The sequence below is a fragment of the Calliopsis andreniformis genome, chromosome 12 (genome assembly GCF_051401765.1).
Source record: "Calliopsis andreniformis isolate RMS-2024a chromosome 12, iyCalAndr_principal, whole genome shotgun sequence".
Classification (NCBI taxonomy): domain Eukaryota; kingdom Metazoa; phylum Arthropoda; class Insecta; order Hymenoptera; family Andrenidae; genus Calliopsis; species Calliopsis andreniformis.
Window position 1 is genome coordinate 14,630,482 of NC_135073.1, and position 26,656 is coordinate 14,657,137.

At 44.8% G+C, this 26,656-nt stretch overlaps 1 protein-coding gene across 2 annotated transcripts in view; it reads right to left on the reverse strand.

Moving 5' to 3' along the window:
* Positions 1–776: 776 nt before the first annotated feature.
* Positions 777–26,656, reverse strand: part of Sm (heterogeneous nuclear ribonucleoprotein L) — a 125,616-nt gene continuing 99,736 nt past the window's right edge. For both annotated transcript variants that reach the window (XM_076389429.1, XM_076389430.1), the window contains 5 exons: positions 5,624–5,716; positions 4,127–4,425; positions 3,465–3,688; positions 2,396–2,655; positions 777–1,041 (listed from right to left, as the gene is read on the reverse strand). In XM_076389429.1, coding sequence (XP_076245544.1) covers positions 902–1,041; positions 2,396–2,655; positions 3,465–3,688; positions 4,127–4,425; positions 5,624–5,716 — 1,016 coding nt within the window. In that variant the 3' untranslated portion in view covers positions 777–901. The remainder of the gene's footprint in view (positions 1,042–2,395; positions 2,656–3,464; positions 3,689–4,126; positions 4,426–5,623; positions 5,717–26,656) is intronic.

Consider the following 26,656-nt stretch of genomic DNA (forward strand, 5'->3'; position numbering starts at 1 on the left):
TACACCGAGCTACTATTTACAAGTCAATCCTTCGCGATCGGTCCTCCACGCGCGGAGGAAAGAGGCTCCCGCGAAGACGACGGGGCGAGAATCCTCTCCGCGAAGTGTCGCGTCGCAGCGGCGCGCTTAATACTGACAACGCTGGTCCCCCCGGCGATCGAGCGCCGAGCGATCGCGCGCGGGTCCCCGGCGAAGCGGCGACGATGAAACAGAACCGAAAAGGAAGCGGAAGAAAGACGAGAAAGAAAGAAAGGAAAAAGAAGACGCAAGAGAGTTGCGATCGGAAGCAACACAGTCGCTGCCTCTCGGTGTTCGCACTTCCTCTGGACGATCCTCGATGACCTTCGAGCAGCCAGCCCGTGGGTGACGCGTTCTCCACCCTGCGTCGGTCATCCCCGCCGTCGCACCGATCCTTGCCAAACGAGTCCTCGAGCACACCGCGGCAGAACGACGATTGAAACGTGTCACGTTGGTCCTCGGGCCCGCCAGGCCGAGCTGCGCCCTTCACGTCTCGAGCCTTCGAGCCTTCCAGCGACCAGCGTCTGATCCTCAGCAGGTGGTCACGTAACGAGGGGGCGGACGAGAAGAGGAGGAAGTGGCGAACCTGGCCCCTTGGGCCTGCTCGCTGGGTAGGCCCGCTCCTCTTCCCTCCTGTTCAGTACGGCCAGAACGTAGGCAGCGGGGGCGGCGGCGGCGGTGGCACTGTCGGGTAGAGGGTCGGGGTGGCGATCAGGACGCAGGCGGGCGGCAAGGGTGGCGGCACGGGCGGCGGTAAGACCGGGGAGAGTGTTATCGCTGCGGCTGGGTGCAGGGCCGTGCCCGTCGGGGCACACAACGGGTGCAGGGCGAGAGAGGGACGCTGGCGCTGACGCTGACGCTGCTGGCCCTGGACCTCGCCGTTCTATTCCGAGTCCTGCTGCATTTTGACGTGGCCGTTACCGGCGGAATTGCTCGACGTGCTGCCGCTGCTGGGCGGGAAGCTGGTCGGTATGGTGCGGGACGACGAGAAGCACAGCTTCATGATGTACGGGAACTTGCCGTCTGAAGCAGAGTTGAGGGAAGTGTTAGTAGAATGGGTACTGTGCTGTACAGGCCGTTTATGCTTTATAGCAGGGCTGGCTAACTGGCGGCTCGCGAGACACGTGTGGCTCTTTCCCCCACTTAACTGCTTTGTAGCTTGTCCCCACTAGACAACGTCAGGCACCAGTCACACGTATGCCAGCGTTTGTGGTGTAGTAGCAGTGGGTCCCAAGTAGTGGGGAGAAAGAGGGACTGATCGTGTGAGCATGTGGCTCGCGGACGAAAGAAGTTAGCCAACCCTGGTCTATAGACTAGTTTAGCTATTGTACCGACTCTAGCTGATAATTCGTTCCCTCAACCTAGCACGCTCACGTTTGCATGATTTTTGGGGTGGTATGCCATCTGAGAATTTTTGTGATACTTACTTTTAAGAATGCACTTTATCAAGCGCGCCGACAACAGGTATCAGAAATTTGAAGGGTGATTCTATATCTTAACGTAAGACGATAGATCAAGGCTGACAAAATTGCGTTTAAAGCTTTGTTTTAGAATTATTAAATGTTGAAAAAGCGCTGAATATTTGAGGGAAATGGTACGTCTGACTTGAGGCTGATTCTATTGATTCTGCTGTGCTTGGCCTGGTTAACGGAACTCGGAAGTAGAATAAGTCCTCAGTCAGACTTATTTTAGACGATTTCTGGACTATTAATAACTATGAACCGAAGCCATAGGCGCATTTTCATCATTCTTGATTTTCGTTTCATTTTAGTGTGTAGAATCGCCCCTCAACGTTCCTAACTCCTATCAGGAACACTCTGTATATCACTATACAGTAATTTTAATTACAGTAAACCTAATTCTCGAGAGTAACATATCTTAATCATCTCCTCAGATGGTGACGTACCCCTAGATAAGTATCAGAATCCTGAACACGAATAATTTCAAGTACTTTTAAATGCCAATTTTAAGTGACTCGTTTCCTAAATCGCTACTTTTACGACTGGATACACTTCGACTAGACTATTTGTCTCGCTGTAAATCAGTGCTGTCCACGGAAAATCCTTGCATTTCATTAGTCTGGGAACACACGCTCGACGTGACATCAACTGATTTTCATATACATGGAAGAAGACCGTTTTACTCGCGAGTAAAGCTGGGACAGCACTGCCATAAATTACAGGTGGTAAAGTAGTTAAATGAAATTGCTGCGACTCGTTCTATGAAATGCCGTGATTTTGTTACCTCCATGATACTTTAAGTACGATATAAACATTAATTTGTTTCAGACTAAACAACGCATGGCGAAGATTCCGTACGAAAAATTACGAGCATGCAACGAGTAATTGTCGAACCGCTGATAAGAAAGTATACTTACTGCTGTTTTCCAGTGCTGTGTGATTGCATTCCATGATTGCAGCTACCGCGATACCGACGCTGCTGAACTCGATAAGACCGGACGACGATCGTTCCGATTTAAGGGGGAACAATTTCACTGTCGTCGGTGCCTCGATACCACGCTCGACGAACACACGGTGCACGGTCTCCTCGGTTAAATCTGGGGGCGTGTTGAAAAAGTGGACTATCTTCGAGGGTGGTTGTATTCTATTCTTATTGGCCATTGCTGGATTTAGGAACCTGCAATTGACAACAGAAGACACTCGTTAGACAAGCACTGTAGACCCAATCTTCTCGCCTCTAACCAGAACTGAACTATTCTTCGCTAAAACTTTAAATTACAAATCTTCGGCGTTGGAAACAGTGTCCTATAATCGAAACTGGAATTTCATCGGGATAGGAGAGCTTTCTGCACACACTCAAACTTTTCGAACGTCCGTAGGCGTCGGTGTGGAGGGTTGGGAATAGTCGTAATTAATTTCTCGCAATCAGGACGCCGAGTTGGCTGGGCGGGAGCGTTCAAAAACCCGGACGCAATTAAGTTTTCATCGAGTAAATATTAAACGCGGCGCGTGGGGAATAGCTGGTAGCCTCCAGGAAGGAGGAACATCATTAATTGCTGTACATCGGAATTTCGTTCTGTACAGAATTTTCACCGATAGGGAGCGATCCCTCTGGGGAGGGGGAGGATAGAGATGCACCCGCGTAGAATCTGGCTTCTCATTAACGTTCATTCAACGTCGAAGCATTCGCCTGGTAGCTGATTAGAATCGTCGCGGATCCTTCGTCGGATCGATACGATTTCAGGAAACAGCTGGTCACCCCCTTCGACTCTGTCACAGGGGAATCGAGAGTCGAAGGTGGGCGGAACGAGGGGCGGTGATAGTGACACGATGGGAGAAAATTGTAAACGAGGTCGAGGAGTCGACGAACAAAGAAGATAACCAGGAAAAAGAAGGCGTTCTGAAAATAGGAACGCGGAGGGAGAAGGGAAAACCACTCCAAACAGGGGCTAGAATATTCTAGCAGACAGCGTTGCTGAACTTTACCTGTTATTCTTGCTTCCCGTGAAATCCTTAAAGCTCGCCGTCTTGTCGGGCAGAATGTAGGGATTGGTGACGTCCGAGAGGAAAGCCTGTTTCGAGAAGCCGAGCTGCAACCTGCCGTCGGTGCCGATCGTCACGTTGTTCAGATTCTGTAGACACCGTTCCACGGCTATGCTGTCGCCCATCTGGATCATCGCGCATCCCTCTTTCGTTTTCAAGAACTTGACCTGAGGCAGACATGTGAACCATGTTTAACAAACGCTGGACACAGTTTCAGGGTCAGATTGCGTGATTCTATTACTAGGGAAGCTGACAGAGTCTCAAGGAAACTACGAGAAAAGAAGAGAATATCCCAAGAGAATGTTCAACCCCTTCCAAATAAATGTACAATACTTTTCAAAGTAAGTATTAAATTCAAAGGAACCTGTTCTTTGAGAAGTTTCTCTGAATAGTGGTATTCTAATATTCTGAAACTTTACGGTAGGTATCTCACTGATAGGTTAATAAAAAAGAAGCTTCTCTTTGCGTTTCCATCACCATCTGCTCCACTGTTCTTCATATAGCATTCCCTTATTTAACAAGCTATTATTCCTTTTTTTTCTTAGGTAACCTTTGATCCACGACCCAAAAATGCAAAGGCTACGTAGGTAAAGAGTAGCACGTACCTTTGTTACATTTCCGTAGAGGCAGAACAAGTTGAAGAGCTTGTCGGTGTTGACTTTATCCGGCTGCAGACCGTACACCATCATCACAGAGCCTTGCGTACTAGAGGGTGGCGTCTGTCCCAGGGTGGGCACGTAACCTGGCCGCGGTGGCGTGGGGTGTAAAGGCTCTCGACCGCTAAATTCACTCTTAATACCATAACGTTCAACGTACGGCTCCGCATACGTTGCTGGTCCATTGAAATTCTCCTCGTAACGATCGTGACCAGCACCCGGAGGGAAAGTTACCTGTGGCGTGGATCCTGCGAACAAAAGGGTAGGATACTTGATGTCTTTTGTAGGGCAGATTTCATTCCGGCTGGCATTGTCGGCTCGTGGGCCGTATTCAGCCGCGCTAATTATGGAAATCGAGCCACCGTTGTTGCTCCCATTAAGCACACAGAGATATTTGTCGTTCGCGACGAATCGAGACGCGAATTATTCTGTTACGCGTTACTGGCTAACAGGTTCAAGAGAACATGGTCCCTGTGTAGCGTTGTTTCGCGAGGTAACATGTTTTGAGGGCCACATGGATCATTGATGGTCTAGGATATGTATGGTAATCAAATGGCAAAACCTAATGTCATAACTTTCTAATTTTTCAACATTTTCAGTTAAACACATATGGAAGACCATATATCTCGATTGAAAAATTTTACATCTCAGGTTTTATCATCTGATTAGAGATACACTAAGAAACAGTACTGGAAAATGAGAATTATGTTGTGGGTTCGATTTGTTAATATGACAGTGTCTATCGAGAAATAATTTTTCTTTGTACTAAGTCGGTTCACTTGTTCACTAGCAATCAGCTAGTCATCGATCGAGAACCGTTCGTTATCAAGCGTATCGGCTGCTATTTTTTAATTCAACGTAGCGATGCCGGAGACTAGACTTCATCCGCAGTTGTAGTTCCGATAGTTCGATCGTGACATAGCTCTGCCGCAATTACGTCATCGGTTTCCTGTCAAAATTCCTTCGGTCTCGTTACCCCTAGCCACGACTCGCGGTAATAACTTCCGATCGCTGCGTAACGGAAACGTGCTCCCCTAACATTAATCTTGCAAATTACGTAATGCACGCGGAATACAATAATTATTAGGCTGTGTCGCGATACGGTACACCCTTAATTACCGCATATACGATATTGATTAAAAATTCCAGGAATCGTCTCCAGAATCATTCAAATAAGCACCTTTGAAAGTAACTACGAAATGGGTCGATCAACATAATAATCGTATTAATGAGCCATTCACGAAGCGCACGAAGCTGACAGGGATGTAGAATAGCCATTCGCAAACTTCTTCGGCGATTACGTAATTAGGGGGACACGGTCCTCGCGTGTAGCCAGGAAAAAATCTATAATCGTCCTCGACCCGACGAACCACCCAGGTTTTCGCAATTGGTCTCCTTAATTCGGCTATTAAAGGGATAAAACGAGAGACAGTGGGAGACATTTACCGTATGGCTGGGGCGCAGCGCCGTATCTGGGTTCCGCCAAAAGGGGAGCCGGCCTTCCATTTCCTGTCGCGTCGTTTTTGTGTGCACTCGATCCTGTAACAGCACGAAAGTATCCTGTTTATTTCCTATTCGTAAATGTCGACAGAGAGGAACTTCGTTTCCTACGTTCTTATTAAAGTGTCTTCAGATTACGTGCTCCGAGTTCTAAGAGGTCTTAATCCATAGAATAGAGTTCCCGGAGTCTCAGATCCGCTAAGAATTTTACTAGGAGAGGTTTCAGCAGTTCCAGGTAATGAAGAACATAGACACAGTTGGAGGCAGTTTAGTTTGTACCTGGTTAACACACAGGGGTTTTGATGACAAATGTCAGACATTTTAAGCAGTGATTCTACTAGCTAAAATGTAAAAAACCTGCGTTTGAGGCTTGATTACTGAGTTACTAATTGTTGAGGAAACTCCTAAAATGTGCAGGAAATATGTCTGACTCATGTAGGGGCTCAATCTACTGAGGTCGCTGCCCTCTTTCCTGCTTGACGCACGCCAGCAGTAGAATAAGTCCCAAGTCAGACACATTCCACGCGAACTTCAGATATATCTTCATTAATTAATTACTCAGAACTGAAGCCTTAAACAAAATTTCACTATTCTTGATTTTCTCCTTATTTTGGCATATAGAACCGCTCTATAGAATTTCTCAGCGTTATCAAATATCCTGTATAAAATCTGAGCCACCAAAAGTTAAACTAAACAACCCTTCTTTTTCATCCCTTGGTGTCAATCAGGTTCCAACTTCTCTGCTCCAACTACCAATAAAAAAAGATCTGCGGTACCTGGTGGTACCCGAGTGCCAACAAACTTCCTTCTATTTATTCTTCAATCTTCACATTTTTATACACACAAATGCATCATTAATCTACCCAACGATATACAGGAAGAAAGAAATACAATTCACACGAAAAGCTGCATCCACAGTTGCATAATCAAAAGTATTGCTTCACGTTCAATTCCGTCTCGCCGACTTCGTTAATCGAAATACTTCATGTTAACGCATCCAGAGCATTTCGCCTTACGGGTGCACGGGGCTAGCATGTGGCCTGTCAGATGTTTTCGTTCGGGCCTGCTGCTCGCTGTCGCTTCGAGATACAATCTCTCAGCGGCGAAACCGCCGCGCCGTATACAATCGGTCTATATTAAACCGCATTACGTACACCCGTGTGCGTGGGCGTGCAGGAGGAGTCGCGGGCTTCAGGGCGCGTCGGCGTGTGCAGGAACGTCAGCGATATCGGCCAGGTTACCGTAACCTATATTGATTTCGAATATTCGATATCGCGTGCCGACACTCGACGCATCGGTGCCCCGCCGAGGACCATGCATCTTCATTCGGGGACAGAGACGTCGACCCAGGGCCCTATCGCGATTATTTCATTGCTCCCCGAGGGTGTCAGGAATTTTTCACTGGCCAGTTTTTCAGGCGTTAAATGACCATATTGAAGGGGCTGCTTTGTGGTATCTCGGATGCAAATTTGGGAACGAGCGCCTGTGGGATACGATTTGATCGATACAACGATGTTAATGTGTTGCGAAGTACCGTGCTGGGCTTTTCTGGTTGGGAAATAGTGGATGCCCTGTGGGATACGGAGATTTTGTGACGAGTACTAACACTTTGATGGGGGGAAATTAGGTGACTATTTTTTTGGTTTAAATTCTCTAAAAAAAATTAATATTGAAGACTTGTGCAGGATTAGAGATTTGGTTGCATTTACCTGCTCCAACCAATCAAATACATATTATCTGTCTACTCTTTGATAGAAAAATATGAAACTCATAAATTAGGGGGAACAAGGTGCAAATTTTTTTATGAAGTACAGAATCATCCGAAATAGAATCGATACTTCATTGTACGACTTCGACTACTACCGCTCCAGTAGTAGTATCCTTAAATCGAGGAGACACAGATCGTTCGCTGGATAAATTTGAATACACTCGAGGCAAGGAGCCTATTTAAGTCTCATGACGAGATATGTCTGTTCGTATATCTTCTTCCTCTACTTCAAGAGGAATCTCGAAGCTCTCGGAACAACAGTTTGGATAGATCGTAAATTAGAGCGATCCCTATGAGATCCATCGATCTTAATGTTAATTTTGATAGGACCGCAACAAGCATCCTGATTTTCTAGGTCGTTTGCTTCATCTGGCGTGGATGGATAATGTTTGGAACGGTTTGTGGGTTTACGTCATGGCTGCACGATTATTTGCATTGCCGTAATAGTTTATTTTTTTCTTGTGAATAATTGTTAGAGCCTGTGGCTTTCTGAATTTGGTGGTCTCGCTAACTACTTTTATCGGAATTCAGAGAGAAATTTATTATTTGATGGAGGGAGTATAGGTGTTTATAGTCTTAGAACGATCTTCATAATTTATGGTACTTTTTCAAGCAAGCTTCCCTTCCTTTGCTGTTCTCGAGTTCTTCTAGAAATTGCAGACATTGTGTTCTAAAAATACAGCACAATCAGAGGGACAATTATCGTGTAGCGTGATATCGAGGGTCACTGGCGACCCCAAGGAAAGCTTCATATTAACGCTATAAAAGCAGAATATCATTAAACACTCAATCATGTCACTAATCCAGACGCAATTATCTTGCGCTATGTACTTAGAATATCATAGGTCACCGTGAAATATTTAATAATATCCTCTCGATTGCTATTTAATGACCCGTGAAGAACTTTCCACTGACTATCGAAATAAGGTCATTACAAAACGTGCATGATATTACAACGATAACCATAGACGAAAGATAACTCATCGCGCGGAAAATGCTTTCGGCACGTAACACGCTAATATTCCGTCTTCCCTTACACGTTTAATCCCACCACTGCCACACGGCAGATATTTCACGACGCGAACGAAATTTTGTAAAAGCCGTGTCAGAGCCAGACGCATTTTAATAACGGAGGCAGCAGGGACACCGAACTGAATTTAACAGCGAGCCGAGAAACGGTTACATCCAGGTCATATGGAGGCCCTTACAAGTCCATGAAACTGGATATTGGCACTTGTAGGTCTCGCCGAGGACCGCGGAGATTGCGATTCCAGATATCCTGTCCGACGGACAAACGTTTCGCCATTGTTCCACGATCGACGGTGTTCCATCCCCTCCCTCTCAACTTTTAACAGCTCGAAAAAGGTGGAAAAAAAAAACGAAGAAAAATAGAAACAAGCGGTGTCCGTGTACTTGCTGAAATATATTTCTCACGAGCTACACTCGACGCCCGTTTTTTGCTCTAATCTCTGGAACGTTCATTCCGCGAGCGAAACGGAGGAACAATAAAGCCTCGACCAGGACCGATAAATTAAAGTAAAGCTCGTAAACCGTGGGCGAGTTTATATTTACGGTGGATCGATGGAATTGAACTGGAAAGAGCGTCGATAGCTCGACGAGAAATTCGTATAGGAGAGCGTCCCTTTTTCTCTTTTCGTTTCGTTGTCGGAAGCTGAAGGTATCGATATTGCTCCTCAGGACCATGAAGAATTTAAAAAGGAGAGTTCTAGATGGTCGTCGATTTCCCGTTGATTGGTCCAGAAATCACGAGACAAAAGGCACGGCGTGGCCGGAAGTTGAGGTCGGCCCCCATAAACGTCAACCTTCCACGTGATTTTACCGTCCTCCGTGAAACTAACGATCCATTACCTGCCGCGTATAACGTCCCTTGTAACTTTATAAATTGCCTTACGCAGCCCCCTCGGAGACTATTAAAATCGGATATTGGAACCGATGGCTTCTCAGGTAGGTTAACGAAATTCTGATACCCGTGCCAGCTATGGCCATGGAAGCGGGATTTAAGGGGAAACAGCTGACTAGGAATGACGGGAAATCGATTGACACTTTTCCTTCTTAACGAGGTAGGAAGTTCCATACTGCTATTCGTTCTTTTCTCAGAGGTCTCAAAAAGTTGTTTTAGTGGAGGTGAGAAGAGTGACATCTGAGTGATAAGTTTACTTCGAACACATAAGATACTCTGGTAATAAGAATTATAATGTCTATAATAGTATTGAGCGAATTAACGAGTATACTTCGTTGGCCATGAAACAAGATTTTAACAAAAAATACAATACAACACTTTGATATAGAATTAGTTAATTTTTATCACCTACAAAAGTCTCAAAAAGTATCTATACCTACACTTAAACCCACAAAATCTGTTTTAAAATTGGTTTACGAAAAAAAGGGTTTCTATAACATCCCGTGCATTTACACTAAAGTGATACTTCCTCTTGCTTCGCCTAAAGGAAACCTCACCTCAACTTGCTTGTCAGGGTATTCAATTAGGGGCAAGCAAAAACACGCGTGAACCACGTCAGTTTACCTATCATCGCGTGATGCAGTATCACCCTGTAAAAAAGAAAGTGCGATGCTGAAAAACACTCGTTTCCCATTACATGGTGAAAGAGTAATTATATACGTTGCGTGCGATCGTGGGTAATATTGTTTCTTTTTGAAGCTGGTCAGAACGAATTTCCTGCGAGGGTTTTGCGGAGGACGCAGCTGGGAGCATGACGACAAGCTTCCCTTTGCTGTATCGACCAACACCAGTCGCCACGCAGACTACCATCGCGCACCCCATAAAATAGCAGTGGAATGGAGAAACGCTACGGCCACCGCATGGGTCTGTTCCACTGTTGCGCAACCGGAACCATAAATACGGGTTCGTAAGTGAATTGGATGATCAAGAACAATCAAATCTGCTGGTATGTTCACTGTGCACTAACGATATCTATTTTATTGCTGTATTTTCTTTTAATATTAGAAGAAGAAGGCGTTTTAAAGAGCTCGAGATGTTTAAAATATTGTTAAAATATTTGAAAATTAAAATCTGAGAATTTAGAAATAGTAACCCTCCCTCCATGTACCAAAAGTTAATCACCCAGCGCTAATTAGCAGTCATTCATTTTGGGGATTCGCTCTATTTACCGTTACGATGGAAACGTCTAATACGAATGCGGCTCTGCAAATGAGTTTTGTTTGACGCAGTCTTCCAAAGGCTTCATTTTGAAGAGGGTGCGTTCAGTGTTGCTTGATTGCATTAGAGTAAGTAGCTTCTCGAGACGAACGAAGACAGGGTGGAATTATTTTACGAGTGGATGAAGAAAACCCTGTACTTCGATTTATCACAATAAAAGGAGCGGAGCGTTTAATGACAAACTGCGTTCTACAGAAAATCGTAAACTCTGTCCTAAACTCCAAGAAGCTGTACAACTTTGTTAACTCCTCTATCAGAACTGACTTCAGTGTTGTAAAAAAAGATCCCATTAAAAACTAGCACGATAAAAGTTACGACTGCGCAAAGTTGCAACACGACCATGTATTACTGTCCTCGGAATTGTACCCTCTGAGTTATGCCCTCTAAAAGAAAAGGGTCTTAAATTAGGGGCGGTTCTCCTTAGTGCTCCTACATCTCAGAATTTAATGCATTCATAATTACCCTTTTCACTGGGTTATCAATGCTGAATCTAGGAACTGCCTTATGGTGCCTGCTTCAAAAACGTCTGTAAGATTCACGCAACGACCGCGATAATCATAAAATTAGTCTCCCAGCATGGATCGTTGCCACGGTCTCCAGAGACGCGACGTTCCACGCAGTTTTTAGCTGCTGCAGAGGGAGCAACAGGTTCGATCCAACGAACGAAATTTCGTTCAGCCACGCGACCGTTCCAGAAACATGGTCGCTCTTAACGACGTTGGGATAAGCCTAACGAGTATTTTTGATAACGAGGAGAACCTCTGGCGCAGCTCGACAAGCCCCTGCCTTGGAACGTTTTCAAACAATACAAGTTTGTTTGAAGCCGCGTCAATTATTTTCGACCGAATTTACATCGCGCGTGGTAAATTTAGCAGACTATTTTAACTAGGCTTGCGGATACGTACGAAATTCAAATTAATCAACTTCTGAGCTCGCAGGATTGAGCAACGATTTTGATTCTCTGACATTTCTGGGCTCGTAAGGTTATCTTTACACGCAGAGACTTCGATGCTTAGCTTCTGAAATTTGATTAAACGTCCAGACAGAATTCCCTCGTATTTTTCTCAGAATTTCATGTTTTTCATGGAACTATGAAACTTGCAACGTTGGGTCGCAGAAAAATGAGGGTCTTGAAGTAAAAAGTAAAAAAGTTACAGAATCCACTAGTCGATTTCGACAAAGGCAGAAACGTGGCTCTTGATCTTCGATGCGATTTATATCCCCAAACGATACAAGTGACCCAGTCGGTTACCACGTCGGCGACTAATTAGAAGCGCACGCTCGTCGTCGTTTCGAATTGTCGATTACACAACGTGGCCAATCGCGTCGCGATCCCACCCCCTGCGGTTAATTAATAACCTCGTGTGTACGTACTAACTCATCGGCGGCGTGCCTCTATGTGCTCGCCCTGTGTTTCTGTTTCTGAACAGCTCGAGGTACTTCCGCTTACGATCTCCTCCCGCTTTGACAAATTACTGCCCAGCCAGCCGGCCTGTATTACACAGCTCTATTTATAAAAGAAACACGAAGGAGGCGGAGTACGAGACTCAAGGCGAAAGGATCCGTTCCGCCTGGAAAATCCTGGGTTCGAGTTCCACTCCAGCGGCTCGATCGGACCATCCCTCTTGTTCCACCCTCGCGCGAGGAATCGAAACGGATGTAGGTCGCGCGTCGAGTAAAAAATTTCGCTGAAAAATTGGACGTTCGATCAGCGATCAAGGCGCGCTGCAGTCAGGAGGCTTCAGTCGATTGCTCGACGGCTCGTTGTCGTTTAAACGAGGGCTGGAGGGGAACGTACAATTCCGAGGTACGTTCAGGAACTTTTGACGTCGAGTAACGAATCGGGAGGCACGATCCCGCCATCGGAACTTTCTTAATCCGCGGCAGTTTTTAATCTCCATGGCGGACCTGGCCATCGCTCTTCCCAGCAGACCGACGTTCCATCGATCACCCCCGTTGTTTTCGATAATATAACCGACAGCAGAAACTGGCGATCGGTTCACGCGATGGCTATCGACCGCCCTTGCAGCGAGACTCTTCTGTCTTCTGATAGAGTCGCTGTGGTTATTATCGATCGTGAAAAATCGTGCTTGGATTCGAGCTCCTCGGGCACGTCGGGTTCCACGTCAGCCGCGATGCACGCGTTATACATCATCGCTTCGGATGGGATCCTTGAGTTATGTCAAATGTGTCGTTCTGCAAGCTGGTGGGTTCACGTAGCGGGTATGTTTGCTGTTATTTCCTTTAGCGATGGCTCGTTTGCTCATTAGCTTCGGCGGGGGTGGAGAACAGTGAAGCTTTATGCTGGGGGAGCAGCTTTGCAGGATTTCAAAGTAGTAATAGAGTTCACTGAGCATTCTCTGTGGGGGAGGACACTGGTTTACTACTTCAATATCTGACTTAAAATATTAAAACTGTGACTGTTAATAAATAAAATTACTGAAAATTTATTAAATACGTTTCAACATCAAGTTTAATTACGACTCCAAATTTTCGATCCAATAGTGTTCTTCAATGTCTCAAAAACAGGATAGGATAGAGGTCTGACCAATGAAAGTAGAAACAGACGTCTGACTCCGAAGGCCTCGCGAAACTGCTCCCCTTAACAATACACATTTTTATTATTTGACTCACCATAACTATTACTAAACAACAATCTCAAATACAAAATAATACTCAATCCACTGAGCTGTTATCCAACAGCTTCAGTTAAACAGCTTCCGCTATAGTCGTTGCCAGTGTCACAGCGAAAACTATTATCAAAGTACATTACACTGTTACGATTTCGCTCTTCCTCCTCCCCCGGCCCGCCCCATTAGGGTGGTAAACAGAGCAATTCCGGCTGTTGGACTCCCGTGGTCAGAGAAAGAGACAGAGAGGAAGAGAGGCGAAAAGACGCCGTGCTCTCTCGGCAAACTCGCTTAGGCACTGTTTTATGGACAGACTTACCGTGATCGACCCCCGCGTGTCTCGATCCTTTGGACCCGAACGAGAAACACGGACCTTCTGGTCCGCGTTCACAGAGACCGGGCTATCACTCTCACTCTTCGCAGACAGTAGTAGTAGTAGGGGAAGAAGGTAAGAGCCGTAGACCTGCCTAAGCCCCACATTCTCTCACCGGGCCCTGATCTCGCTTCCCACGTGTGAATCCATCATCACCGTCAAGTCAACAACGAGTAGTAGGCTGCATCTGCACACAGACAAACATTCCAACATAACAACCCCCATCATCATCATCATCATATCATTTTTCCGCTTTTCCACGTATCCTTCCGATCTCTCCTCGTCTCGAAACGATCGTTATATGTATATATATGTATTCTGCGACGCAGATCGTCCTGCCTCTCCGGTCGTCCCGTGTGTATGTTTTTTTTTTTTTTTTTTTTTTTCTATGCACCTTGTATATATACATAGACACTTGACTTTTTTTTCGAGGGGGGAATTTTGTTACTTTTGTTGTTGTTGATGTTGTTGTTTTTGTAGTTTTGTTTCTGTTGTTTCGAATCCGGGGTGTGTCTTTTCCCTCTGTTCCTTTTGGTTAGTTTTATGCAGGTCCGATATCCCGTTCCTCCGGTATGTATGTACATGTTATATATAGATATATATATATTTTTTGTGGTGTGCATATGGTAACGAACGACGAGAAGACGGTTTAACTAGGCCGGTGTGCGTAATACGTACAATACACGTAGAGGTGTGTATAGACGACAGGTATATATATACACATATACATATAGACGTACAGATGCGGTAAAAAAGAGAAATACATATATATATCTTTCCGACGGGTGGACGACAAAGGGCGGTCATTTTGTATTTCTGATTTCTCTCGTGTTCGTGACCGGAGTGGTAGTAGGTGGCCTCTCCGAGAGCCTCGACGTATCACGACGTGGACGGTGGTAACATATATACATACATATCTGTACACATTCTATATAAACATTTTTTTGATCTTTTTTTTTTTTTTTTTGCGGGGCGGTAACAGTGGTCGATCGAATGTTTGTCTGTGAGTGCACTGGTAGCCTTTGCGAAACGTTGTGGTGGTGAGCATTTAAAATATATATATACTTGAGGAGGGTTGACTCTGAGTCGTATTTTTGGTGCTCTCTATTATTATAGACTGTGGCGCTACTGTCGACATTTTTGCATACATTTTTACATACTGTTGTTCTATGCTTTACTTTATTGTAATCTGTATATTTTTTTTTCTCGAGCACATTTTCAGGCTTCTAGTTCCCGACGATCGGCAGATCTACGGCGTATAAATGTGTGAGAATTATGTGAGACTTTCTCTATGGATGCACATGTACCGAGAGACTGGTATACAAAAATATACATATATATGTATGTATATATATGTATATATATTGTAGTGTATGTTCGTCGTGGTTGTTACTGTACTTGTTATTGTTGTTTTTGTTCATGTTGTTACCGGTGGGATGTAACTGTTGTCGATAGATCAATGTTCATCCTAGACGTTCCCTTTCTTTCTCTTTCTCTCTCTCTCTCTCCCTTTCTCTCTCTCCCTCTCTCTCTCTCCCTCTCTCTCTCTCTCTCCCTTTTGTCCGTCGCTGTTCCGCTTTTCCCAACGATTCCTCGTGTCGTGTGTCGTAAACGAGATGCGTGCGAGAATCTTCCCTCCGTCGACCGACGTCGAACAGCCGCCTCGGTCGCGAAACGACAGAGGCGTCACTGGCGTGGCCGTGTGTTAGCCGCGAGGAGCCATTCTCCAGGTGAACGCGTTATCGCGATCGTGGAATCGACGGCGACGTTTAAGCGACAGGGAACGCGGTCGGCGTGGGAAGAATGGCGGAAAGATAAGGGCAGACAAGAGAGAACGAACGTCAGAGGGGCTGGGAAGAAAAGGGAAGACGAGGGGGAGGCGAGGGGACGCGTCTCGTAATCGATAGCGCAGCCCTTAAAACGCTCCCCGCCGATAACGGAATTCATTTCCCGTGTTCGAGAGTTCTCGACGACCTCTACAGCAACCTGGATTTTTCACGACTCCCCTCGGTTCTTGATTAACCTCGACGGACAGCATTCTTAGCTCGTGTCCTCGGGAAGGGCTGCGATCTCGCTGTCGACCTTCAGATGCGCCGAAGCAACCGTTCGAGGGCGAGAGGATTTTGTCTTAAGAGTCTCTGGAGATGTATCGCAAGAAGATAACGGAAAGAGAAATTCTCTCGATTCCTATGGAGTATTGGAAAGCTTGAATGTTTGATAGGGTGACTTTAAAGCTGTGTCACTTCTTGTCGTATTTTGGAGATAACGATCTCAGGATACCAGTTAGGAGAATCAGAGAGACTTCTGTCAGAGAGAATCTGAACATTTTCTGGAGAAGGTCGGTTGAGGCATTCTCGGTCCACGGAAGTGAAATGTGGCGGTGCTCCGTCAGACATGAGTCATGTGTAGCTTCCTCTCAAGCAGAAGTTTTTGCGATAAATTCGAGAGGATATTCCTTAGCAGGTGTCTCTGGAATCTACCTTGTATATTCGTACTTTTGTTTATTAAGGAGCTTATCAGGATGTAGAACACAGGAGTCTTGTGACACTTGTTTAGAATCACCCTATATTTTGTCTGTTCTATCTGAAACTGCTATTCTACTGTCCCTTTTACTAATAAACAAGAACGAAAATAAAAAGAAAACTCTAACGCCTTTCTACTTTCACAAAATTCATAGAAATCATAAAGAAGCGAGAAAATGTCCAACATTGAAATACGGTCTCTCGAAAAACGAGACTGTACGAATTCCATCTGAATTTCCTGGAAATTATTTCATAGCCCAGTAGAATATTCTTATCGACATCGTGACGTTGAGATCGCAGCCTTCCGTCAAGAGGCCAACGTAAAGCAAAGGTCGACAGAAAACGGGCGACTCCTAATGCTAGATCTCTACTACTGCTTGCACTATGCTTCAGCCGTGTCTGCCTCTATGTTGCATTCTCAGATGCGCGCAGCTGGCGTGTCCGGGGGGATGAAAGAACGCGTGTAAAGCTTTGGCTGTCACAGCCGCGTGTCACCGTCGGGACGAGGCTTGTCTAAACGTTTGTACGGTTTCAGTTGCCAGTTCGGTCGCATCGATACCAATTTATATACAAGGTGTTCCTGGAACGCCGGTAGCGAACGCTCAGAGATGGCTTGGAAATTCAATATCGAGACTCGTAAATTTCCTGCTGTCGAGATACATTTCATTTGTAACCATAATAGAAGCTACTTGTTTTAGAATCTTTATTTTATTACGTAAGAAAGAACACTTTCAACGGCATTTCATTTTCCAATATTATTCCAGGAACACCTTATCGAACCAGCTATAGGGTTGCAAGAAATTTATCCCCTTTTCCCAACTTTCATCTCATTTACTGGCTAAATGCACCCCGATTGGCGAATCGTCGCTCGCGGCAATGAAATAAACTCCGCCAGCAGGATTAAACGATCGAGGGACATTAAACACGAACTTCCGCGTCGGGAAAAGAAGTTACGTTTCCGGGATCGCTTAATTTCGATAGGAATTCCAACCGTTCGAATGCAATTTTGGCCGATTTCATGCAATTAAGGCCAGCGACACGGGGAAAACCTGCTCGTGGGATTTTCAATTACGCGACACTCTCCACGCCCACCCTTTTCCGGGGCAACTGGTTGATCCCTTTAACGCGACATCGCGGTGCAGTGCTTTGGAAATATTCCTTACGCCAGTGACAACTGAACCCACGTTTCGAGCGACTATCGAAGGAACACGATTGGCGAATGTATTTTGAATTGCACGGTATGCCCTTTTCGCGCGCATGCATGAATGATTAATTACGTTTCCATCGAATCACCGACTCTGTGGAATCTTTAACGTGGCATTTCATTTGAATATATGATTGCATTTTTATATTCGTCGATGATTCGATTTCGCGAAATTGAATTAATTAATTAGCTTTCGTTGGGATACTAAGTCGTTTCGAAAGTAAGAGTATATTGTAAATACAGAGTGGTCTACTTAAGTAAGGCCACATAAATATCTCTTTTCCTAATTGTGACAACACAAAAAATATCTTACATTCAATTTGAATAGTATGAAGGGACAAGTTTGAAATAGTAAAGTTTCAAGTTAAATATTTTTTATATCATCACACTCGGAACAGATATATTGGTGGTATTACTTAAGCAAACCACCCTGTATAGTGTACGAGATACAGGTATCTATCGAATCGTGAGAAAAATGGTTCGGTAATGAAATTCATGGAAATGTCTAGAAAGATTTCTCGAGTGACTTGGTACAGATGTTATTATTTCTTGGACCGTTGAAGATATGAATATTATGCTTGGAAAGAGCAACACCGCTGTTTGTCTTTTTTATGATAACAGATGGTTGCATATTTTTATTACGCATTCCCAAGTTTACTCAGCGAGGAATTAAAGAACTTCAGTCCCGCGTATTTCATCCCAAGCGAAACGCAGAAGAGCAGCTCTGCATTTCACGTCTTCCTCGGGTCCAAGAATTTCTTAAGAGACCGTGCTCCCAAGGCATACCGTGCAAAAACAGAAAGTACTCGACTAAATATCCCGCTATAAATCGATCGTCCGCGTACGACTAATGAATAAAACTTCGATGCTAACGACCGCCGAAGAAAAAGCCACGGCTGGAAGCTAAAAGCTGCTAAAAACCTTGATCGCGATCGGTCTTCGTCGGGTGCCGCAAAAAGACGGTTGGAATCCAGGCGACAAGCTCGTCCCGATCGTTTTAAGAACTGTACACTGCAGAAAGCGACCGAGGAGACACCTCTACATCGTCCTCACAGTTATATTGCGGAAAGCTGAAGCGGAACACCACGTGCGCAAGTAGCCACGAATAAAACGAGCGTTATGATGAAAGCGATGATGAGAGGGGTGATTGTGGGTGAAGGGGTGGGCTGAAGGTCAGGGTACACTCAACCAAAAAATTATTCTACGCGATTACTGATACGTCTGACTATAATCAGTTGGTCAAATTGATGATGCATTTATACCACGTAAGATGTTTTTTGGAAGACAACACTAGACATAGTCAGATCAATTTTCCAGTGGCAGTACCGATTCGAAGAAATGTCGAAAGAACAGCGGAGGACTTCGGATTTCAGGCCTCCTATAATGTCTGAATCTACTTACATTTTAAACCACTCTGCTACAGGGTATCGTCTAGTATATTATTCCGAATGGCGATCCTCGGCATAAAAAATCTGCCATGCACGATAACGATACAGGATCCCCAGGCGTGCTCATGAATTTTATTTCCTCGCGAGGGTAAACCGCCACCTGGATTACGCGCTCGTAGCCTCTGGAACGAGCATAAAAAGGGCGCCCCGTGACGGCTCATCTATACTGAGAATCGTTAACATGCCGCCAGCGACGAGGCATACGAATGAAACGCGACTACGACAAGGGAAGACAGAGAGACGAGAACCTGTTCGATATCTAGTTTCATCGGAAAAGTAGGATAAACTGCTGTCGCTCGGTGAACACGCCACTTCAGTCGACGACTACGACACACGTTCCCTCTATTGTATTACCTAGACGCTATTAAACGGGCTGAATAAACCACGCGAATCACCGATCGACGAATTGGGGCTCTTGTCGAAACCCTGTTTCAATGCTCCTTCAAATATTCAGAGAGGGGTAATGAGCGATCGCGACGATTAGGCTCGTCGGTTTTGATCGAAAAACTGACTGCAAAGGTGCCCAGTTATAGAGTATACTACTTCAGATTTGAGAGTTTTCGCGAGAGCAGTTGAGAGCTATTGTGATTCCTTTTCCCACTCTTCCTTTCGAGTGATTTTCGAAACGGAATCCTTCGTTTTCAGGTGAATAGTTTCACGTAAACTTGATGGACGTAATTATAACAGGGCACCTATGCTCGCTGATCAAATCGTCCCTTTCAATCTCCACCTTTCCACAGATACATCAAACAGCCCAAACGAGAACCAATTCCCTTTCCTTCGAATCCAGAATACATACAATCACGGTCCCTCTAATTCTTCGTAATTTGCCACCGTGCTTCAAGGAGATCGCGCCGATGATCACGTGCGAAAGGAGCGTCTGAGTAAGAGACGAGTCTGCAGACAGACCACAGAAGAGGTAGGGAGGAGATTCACGCGAGAGTTCTCGTCGAAAAGCAGAAACGCGATCGTGTCTCGCGGCAGCTTCGATCCGCCTGTCGGCCGCATACTTTGTCGATGATTACGCTCGTTAGGTACACCTTGACTCGTATACAAGAAACATCTTGATGCAATGAGGGAGTCTGTGCGACGGGGCTCTGTAATCTTCGTCGGCCATGTTAATGTCGATGGATTGTTCCCTTCGATTCCGATCGCACGATAGAACCGATAAGCCTGTGGTTGTATTTTGAGACTGTATTTTTATCGGTGGTTGTTTCGTGTCGATGTAGCTGTCTCGCACGATGTTTGTTGCACGATATATTCGTGTTGTTTGGCTGCAAATAGTGACTGACGAGGAGGCAAGCCAAGCGTGTGCTGAGGGGCAATCGTGCTTGGGCCTTGCCCCATACGTGGGTGGATGTACAGAACAGTCCTTTTCTACTTTGGTTCGTTTATTTGCATTTCGGGCCGATCTGGCCCGACGTGTAGATCATGTGTAGATCGATCAGGTCGGTGTTATGTTGGTTTCTGTGCTGCGTATTTGTCGGGATGTTCGATGGATGTCGCCTATCCCAGTTGCGATAAAACGGGTACAGTTGTCTTGTGATTCACGGTGTTTTTCGTAGGACGTATTTGTCGATGTTTTTTATTGAACTATTGTTTCTCGAGACCTCGAGGGCGATTTGTGTCTCGTGGCTGGTCGAAGTCTTGGTGTGATGCTTGCGTGGATGAAGAGAAGGCACAGTATAATGATGTCACTTAAAACACGTTGCACTGAATAGTCGGATGGCTACGAGAGCTGGTCTGTTCGCGATGGTGAAACAGTGTTAACGTGTTTCGTTGTCGACAATTTGGTGCACGGGCCCCGACTGCTGTCGAACAGCCGCGATTAGTTCGTCTGGTCGTCGTGATAGACCTCGGCCGAATATCTGATTGAAAGGGAAAACAAACTCGCCGGTGCACGACGATTGGTAGGGTAAATAGGGGAGACGTAAGAAACGCGGAAACAGGAAATCTAGGTCGATGAGCGCGCCTTTGCGCCCATCTGGTCGCCATTAATTCCATATAAACACGTTATCCGGCCGCGATACGACGAATCCAGTGTTCCGTGAATAATCCCCCGATATTGCTCTTATTACCCAGCCGAATTGTGGCACATTAAATTTAATCTTTGATTTAACACGACTATATCGAAGCTATCGAGCTGGCTTTAATCCTGAACGAGCGACGTGTTGATCTATCTTTGTAATCTTTGAACTCCATCGATTGCGCTGTTACTGCCTAAGTGATATCGAAATCTGCAGAGACGTGTTGCTTTCTGATAATTCTTAAAGATAGTCTATAGTCTATACGAAGTGTTAATTTGATACAAATAATGGTATCTTTTTTTTTTTTTTTTTTAAATTTTGACAGCTCAGAATAATTGAAATGGTGCTTTAACAAATAATTAAGATTCTGTATATTTTAGAAATTAAGGCTTTTTTACTATGGTCAAGTTAAAAGATACCGAACGAGCTGATAAAGGCACCTTGTTATGTGCAGAGATGCTGTCATTAGTGAAGAAACTTCGCGCAAGTGGTTTCGCCGTTTTAAAACCCAGCAATTTTGGTCTTAACCGCGAGAAACGCTTTTACAGACCACCTTCTCTCGTTAACTGAACACATTGCGCGTCTCGAGAGATTGTTGACATAATTAGAAGATCAAACAACGCAGCGTACGAGCGTTTAAAGAGACTCCGCGCAACTAGACGGCGAAAAGTTATCGAAAATTGGCATAAACTTTGTCGACAAACGCTTCTTGCATGCACAAACTAGTGCTCTACAAAATTTCCGCGCGAAATATTTCACCCCTCCCGCCTAAAACAGCCACGCCCCATTACTCTATTGAAAACCTCGCGTCTGACCAATGACTGGTGCAATCTACTTAAATTTTGTCTGCACCAATTCTACTATCAATTATCTAGCAATTATTTCCACACTTTTCAGACCTTATAGACTCATTAAGAAATGAATTAACTACCCTCTTTTCTCATCCATTTCATCCCCCATTTACCTACAATTTACTCCATGCAGTTTTGCTATAAATTTCACAAGTCTCCACGTTGCTCGTCCAGCAAAATCAGCCCAACTTTTCACTTCACTAAATGTAACCAAGACTAGTCAATCGCAAATCGGGGGTTCTGAACCAGACGGGGCATCTCTTCCGAGTGTAACCCGAAATATCGATAGCAGATTATGCCGTGACACCAAACGCTGATAATCTTGCGGCAGAGACAGTGAGACATTACTTTCCGTAGCTCGTCTCAAGCCGCAGTAAATTAGACACCGACGCGTTTATGTCTACATTTACGATTCTCTGCAGACCGATTATGCGACAGGGACAATGGTGCGCGATGGATAGAGACGAAGCATTGAGATTCCCGCGTTTTATGGGCTTCGTCGAGCGTTGCATGTGACGTCGTTCGAGATGTTCTCTTAGACGGTGACGAAACAGAAATACTTATAGACCCGTGGAAAATATTAGGTTGGTGCATGTGCAACGTCGTATTTTTAAATAGAATTTTAGATACGTATCGTTTCTTTGAAACACTAATCAGAGCAAGTGCTGATTTTATGAATTTCTCTCAAGAACTATTTTCATTATTGTTCCAAAGGCGTTTCGGAATTCGAAAAATTTATGAACGTTGCTTTTACAGTAATTGCACACTTTCCAAGTTTAAACGCATAGAAATATCAGTATATTAGTAAATGGCTCATTTTTTAAGGTGACTGATAAACACTATCAGGTTTTGAAATAATGACGTTTCAGGTGCACCAATATAATAAATGGTTCGAGAAACGTTCGACAATGGTGTACCGGAATTTTGATGAATCGTCGAAGCCTCGCCACGCATATTTCGCTCGGTGAAAACGGCGGAGTTACCTGTTGTCGCGAGGAAGGATAATCTGTTTGCGTTCTATGTTTTAGACTATGGTGTAGATGAATATTTAGACCGACATAATTCTCCAAAGAACCTTTTATTTCTAACACATGTGCGTGTACCTACTCGTTCACAACTTCAATGGGATCTTGGATTTCATGTCTTTACGAGATGTATTAACCCCATCATTTTTATTATCGACACTATTGCTCTTATCGGAGGAGCTCTGCCAGACCTGACGATTTCAATAAAATTTTATGGAACGGTAGATAGGTTACTACCCATGAAAATCGTCCGGGTGATTTTAGGCGAATATGACACGATACTGACATGGTCGTCAAAGAGGTTAACACTAGAGTTATCGTTTGCTCTAGCTTTACTATATCAATATCTTCCAGAGAAAAAGTAAATTCATAAAATTAGTCAGCCATATATCGCAATAAAAATCTCAATAAATATCCAAGAACAAAATCCTATAAAACCGAGCAAATATGCACAAGGAATCCCGAATCAGTATTCTACCTGTTTTGGTACATAATTCTGACGTTAATTGGAACATAATTATGCAAATGTCTCTGTATAATCACTCATTGTGAATAATGTACCGTGCAAACAATTACCAATAAAAATGCAACTTTCACAGAGCGAATTGCGCATAAATGCAAGACCTCCTTGATTTCTTTTCTGAGCATACGTGACAGCAGGTGAACGCAATTACGTGGCCAAGCCCCCGTTAATTACACCGTTACAACGCTACAATTTTACCTTCCCGCTAAGTGACGAGGATAATTTACCTTTCAGTAATATGCACCCATTATGATCAGACGCAAACAGTTCGCCGTTAAAAACAGGCTCTCCTTCCTCGCGTGCGCCGCGAAATATGTTGGCGAAGGTCGCCAGCGTGACGTTGGCTCGCGCCGGAACAAAAATAAAGGGTAAAAGAAGAAACCGAACAAAGTGGAACAGGCTCTGCACGTCGTGTGTGTTACCCTCTCCCCGGCGTTTAATGAATTTATCGTCGTTACGCGACTTTGCTCGCGAACATAATGTTCCTCTAATGAGTTAAATTAACGTTGTATTGTGCGAGGTTTACGCGACAGGGTAGTGTAACGAACGTATCTGTATATAGCCCGTTTAATACGTTCCCTGTCTGGATGGGTCATGTAATAAAAAGTGTGATGTAAAGGGTGAAAAGGGGAAGAAGTCGAGGGAAAACTGGGAAACGAGTTTTCCAATTGCGCACCTGCCCGAGACGAGCCTTCCAAGTGGTCATCAAATCTCGGAAAAATGACGTCAAGTATACGATCATACTAATTTTCAATCTCTTTTAAAAACACGTCATTTCTATTCATTTTCCCTTGAAATCTCTGACGCTATTTTACTTAAGTATTATAGATCGAAAATACGTCGAATTCGAGGCTGCTTAATTCACACCCACTCGTCCAGCACTCCCTTAATCCTCTAGAAAAGTTAACTCGATTTGCCTCGAATCCTCCACTCTCGGCAGCTCGAGCAACCTCGCCCCGACTCGTCTTCGATTTAAAAGCCTGCGATTCGAGCAAGTGCGCAAAGAGGCCCCAACCAGTCGGCGGGAAATCCTCGGTGGAATGTGTGTAAATCGTCGAACGGAACGTTGATAGGGTAAACGTGTCGTTATGTGGTTTCTTGGTGGACGAGAGGCTCGAGAGGACGGTAATCTTTGCAGCCCCGGCGTGAAACTGCGCCGCGCGTCTGTTACGTTTCAAACAGGAACATGAAACGATTGAATGCAACGCGAAGGAAAGCAGAAAAAAATATAGTACGAACTATGGGGGCTGTGCATGCAGGAGAAACAAAACGATGGAACTTCATGAGCCACCCCATCGTGGGCGTCGCGTTCGATTGTTCTCCCCGCGGATCGACGTTCGCCTGTGGAGGCTCGCACTTTTTTTCGTTACACCCTCGTACAGCGCGCTTTTCAATTTTAAATGAACCGAACATTCTAAGCTTTCGATATCGCGAAACAACGAATCGTTATTGTTCACGGAAAGGGTCTTTCTCTTTCTCCAATTTATCGCGATGGAAGTTTAACCTTTCGCGCTGGGAACGTCTACTGTCAGTTGCCGGAAATGAAAATTCCCTCTCGTGTGTTCCCAGCTGCCATGAGTTGACGCTACTCTCAATTATAAAGCAAAATATCGCCCGAGTTTCCAGCGTTTTCTAAAGCATCTGTCGATAAAACGCGAATTTCTGTGCTTCAAGATTCGTTCTCAGGAGAAATTTGAGTTATCTGAGGGGAAGCCCGATAGCTCGGGCTTAAATTGCTACGAGTGCAAAGGGTTAATCGCGCACGATGTAGCTGACGTTCTATCAACAATGGCGATCCAGTTAGTAGCTCTCACGAGAGCTAATAATCGCGCGAGAATGCCAGGCGTCGCCTGAAGATTTCGTTTCATACATCACTGCGTCTTTACCGAATTTCAACAACACTTTCTAGATGATTTAATGGCATCATCTGATCCCCTTTGCTACCCTCGAAATCAGTTATCCCGTCGCGTCCTTGATTTTCCCGCGCGAAGAAATTATTTTCTTCCAGACACGACGATTTACCATTCGCCGAAATCCCTTTACGCTTTCGCTCGTCCTGGCGTGCATTAAAATACCACGTCGCGACAACAGATTTGCGCTAAGACCAGTCATCAACATTCCTCGTAAATCTTTCACCGTCCAAGTAAATGTGTCACGCAGCCCATTAACAACCTACTGAATAATATTTCGCGGATTTCTCTACAGCCTAACATCAAACAGCTGAAGTTCAGGATATTGAAAAAGTTGTTCAGCAAATTTTAGAGATACTCAAGCCTTTCATAAACACTACTTATCAATGTAGATTAGTATAGGAATATTTCAATTATGAAGGTCCTTTTCATGGATTTCTTTTGAAGATCAGAATTGAGGGATACTAAACTCCAAATATTCATGTTGTAGAGTACTTTACTGTAGAAACAAATCTGAGGAATATTAGAAAGAAGATTTCTGTGTGGTGCATTTGTATGCATGAAAGTGCTGAATCGTTCTAAAATAGAATACCACAGCTTCTCTCTAAAGGCTAGAATTCACGAAGGAATAAGCATTAAATTTCCAATTTTAGAATATTCGAAAATTCTGAAAAAAAATCAGCACAAACTGACGTGGAGAATACTTGATGGAAAGGATTCCTAAAACTATCAGCACCTCGCAGACAGGACTAGATCCTCCACGTTCGTCCTACTATCTCCCAGACCCAGATCACACTCGTCTTCCCATATACTCCTATTCCACAGGAACGTTTGCTTTTCGAAATCCCTCCTTTCGAAAGGTTTCACCAAGAGAACCTTTCCTCGCCCGTGAAGAATGTCTCTCGCGCGAAGTATCTTGCTCTGAATTTCAAGCGGGTGACCTCAAACGTGCGAATGATAACGTATGTAGGTATCAAGAAATTGTCCCGGGGTGGGAAGAGGGTGAAGAGAAAGGGATCGGGACGATGCATTCCCACGGAGCAATTTATTCCTGGATCAGTCGATACAATTCGCGTCAGCCAGCGATACATTATCGCGGATAGGTCAAACGTCTTGGAAACGGAGGCGAGCGATCAGTTCGGGGCGCGAGAACTTTCCGAATCGGCAATAACTCTGAGTGCGCTCAGCGATACGAAGGGAGTAGAACGGCCGAGGGGGTGGCTGAAGGGGAGGGGAAAAAAATAAAAGTTGGGAGCTCCGATAAGCGATTTCCTTGGACGTGGCCTCCGAGGTTTTCGTTCCGTGGAACACCTTTATCGGGGCAACCTGGCCGCGCACAGCCGCCAGAGAGGGCGGTGAGAGGGGGAGGAGAGAGGGTGGATTTGGCATGTACATAGTTCACGAACGTGGGAAACACATCAGGCAGAGATGTATCGGGAAATGGGTCGGGAATAATCGTCGTAAGAGAGATCGATAGTCCTATGGACAGATCGACGGTG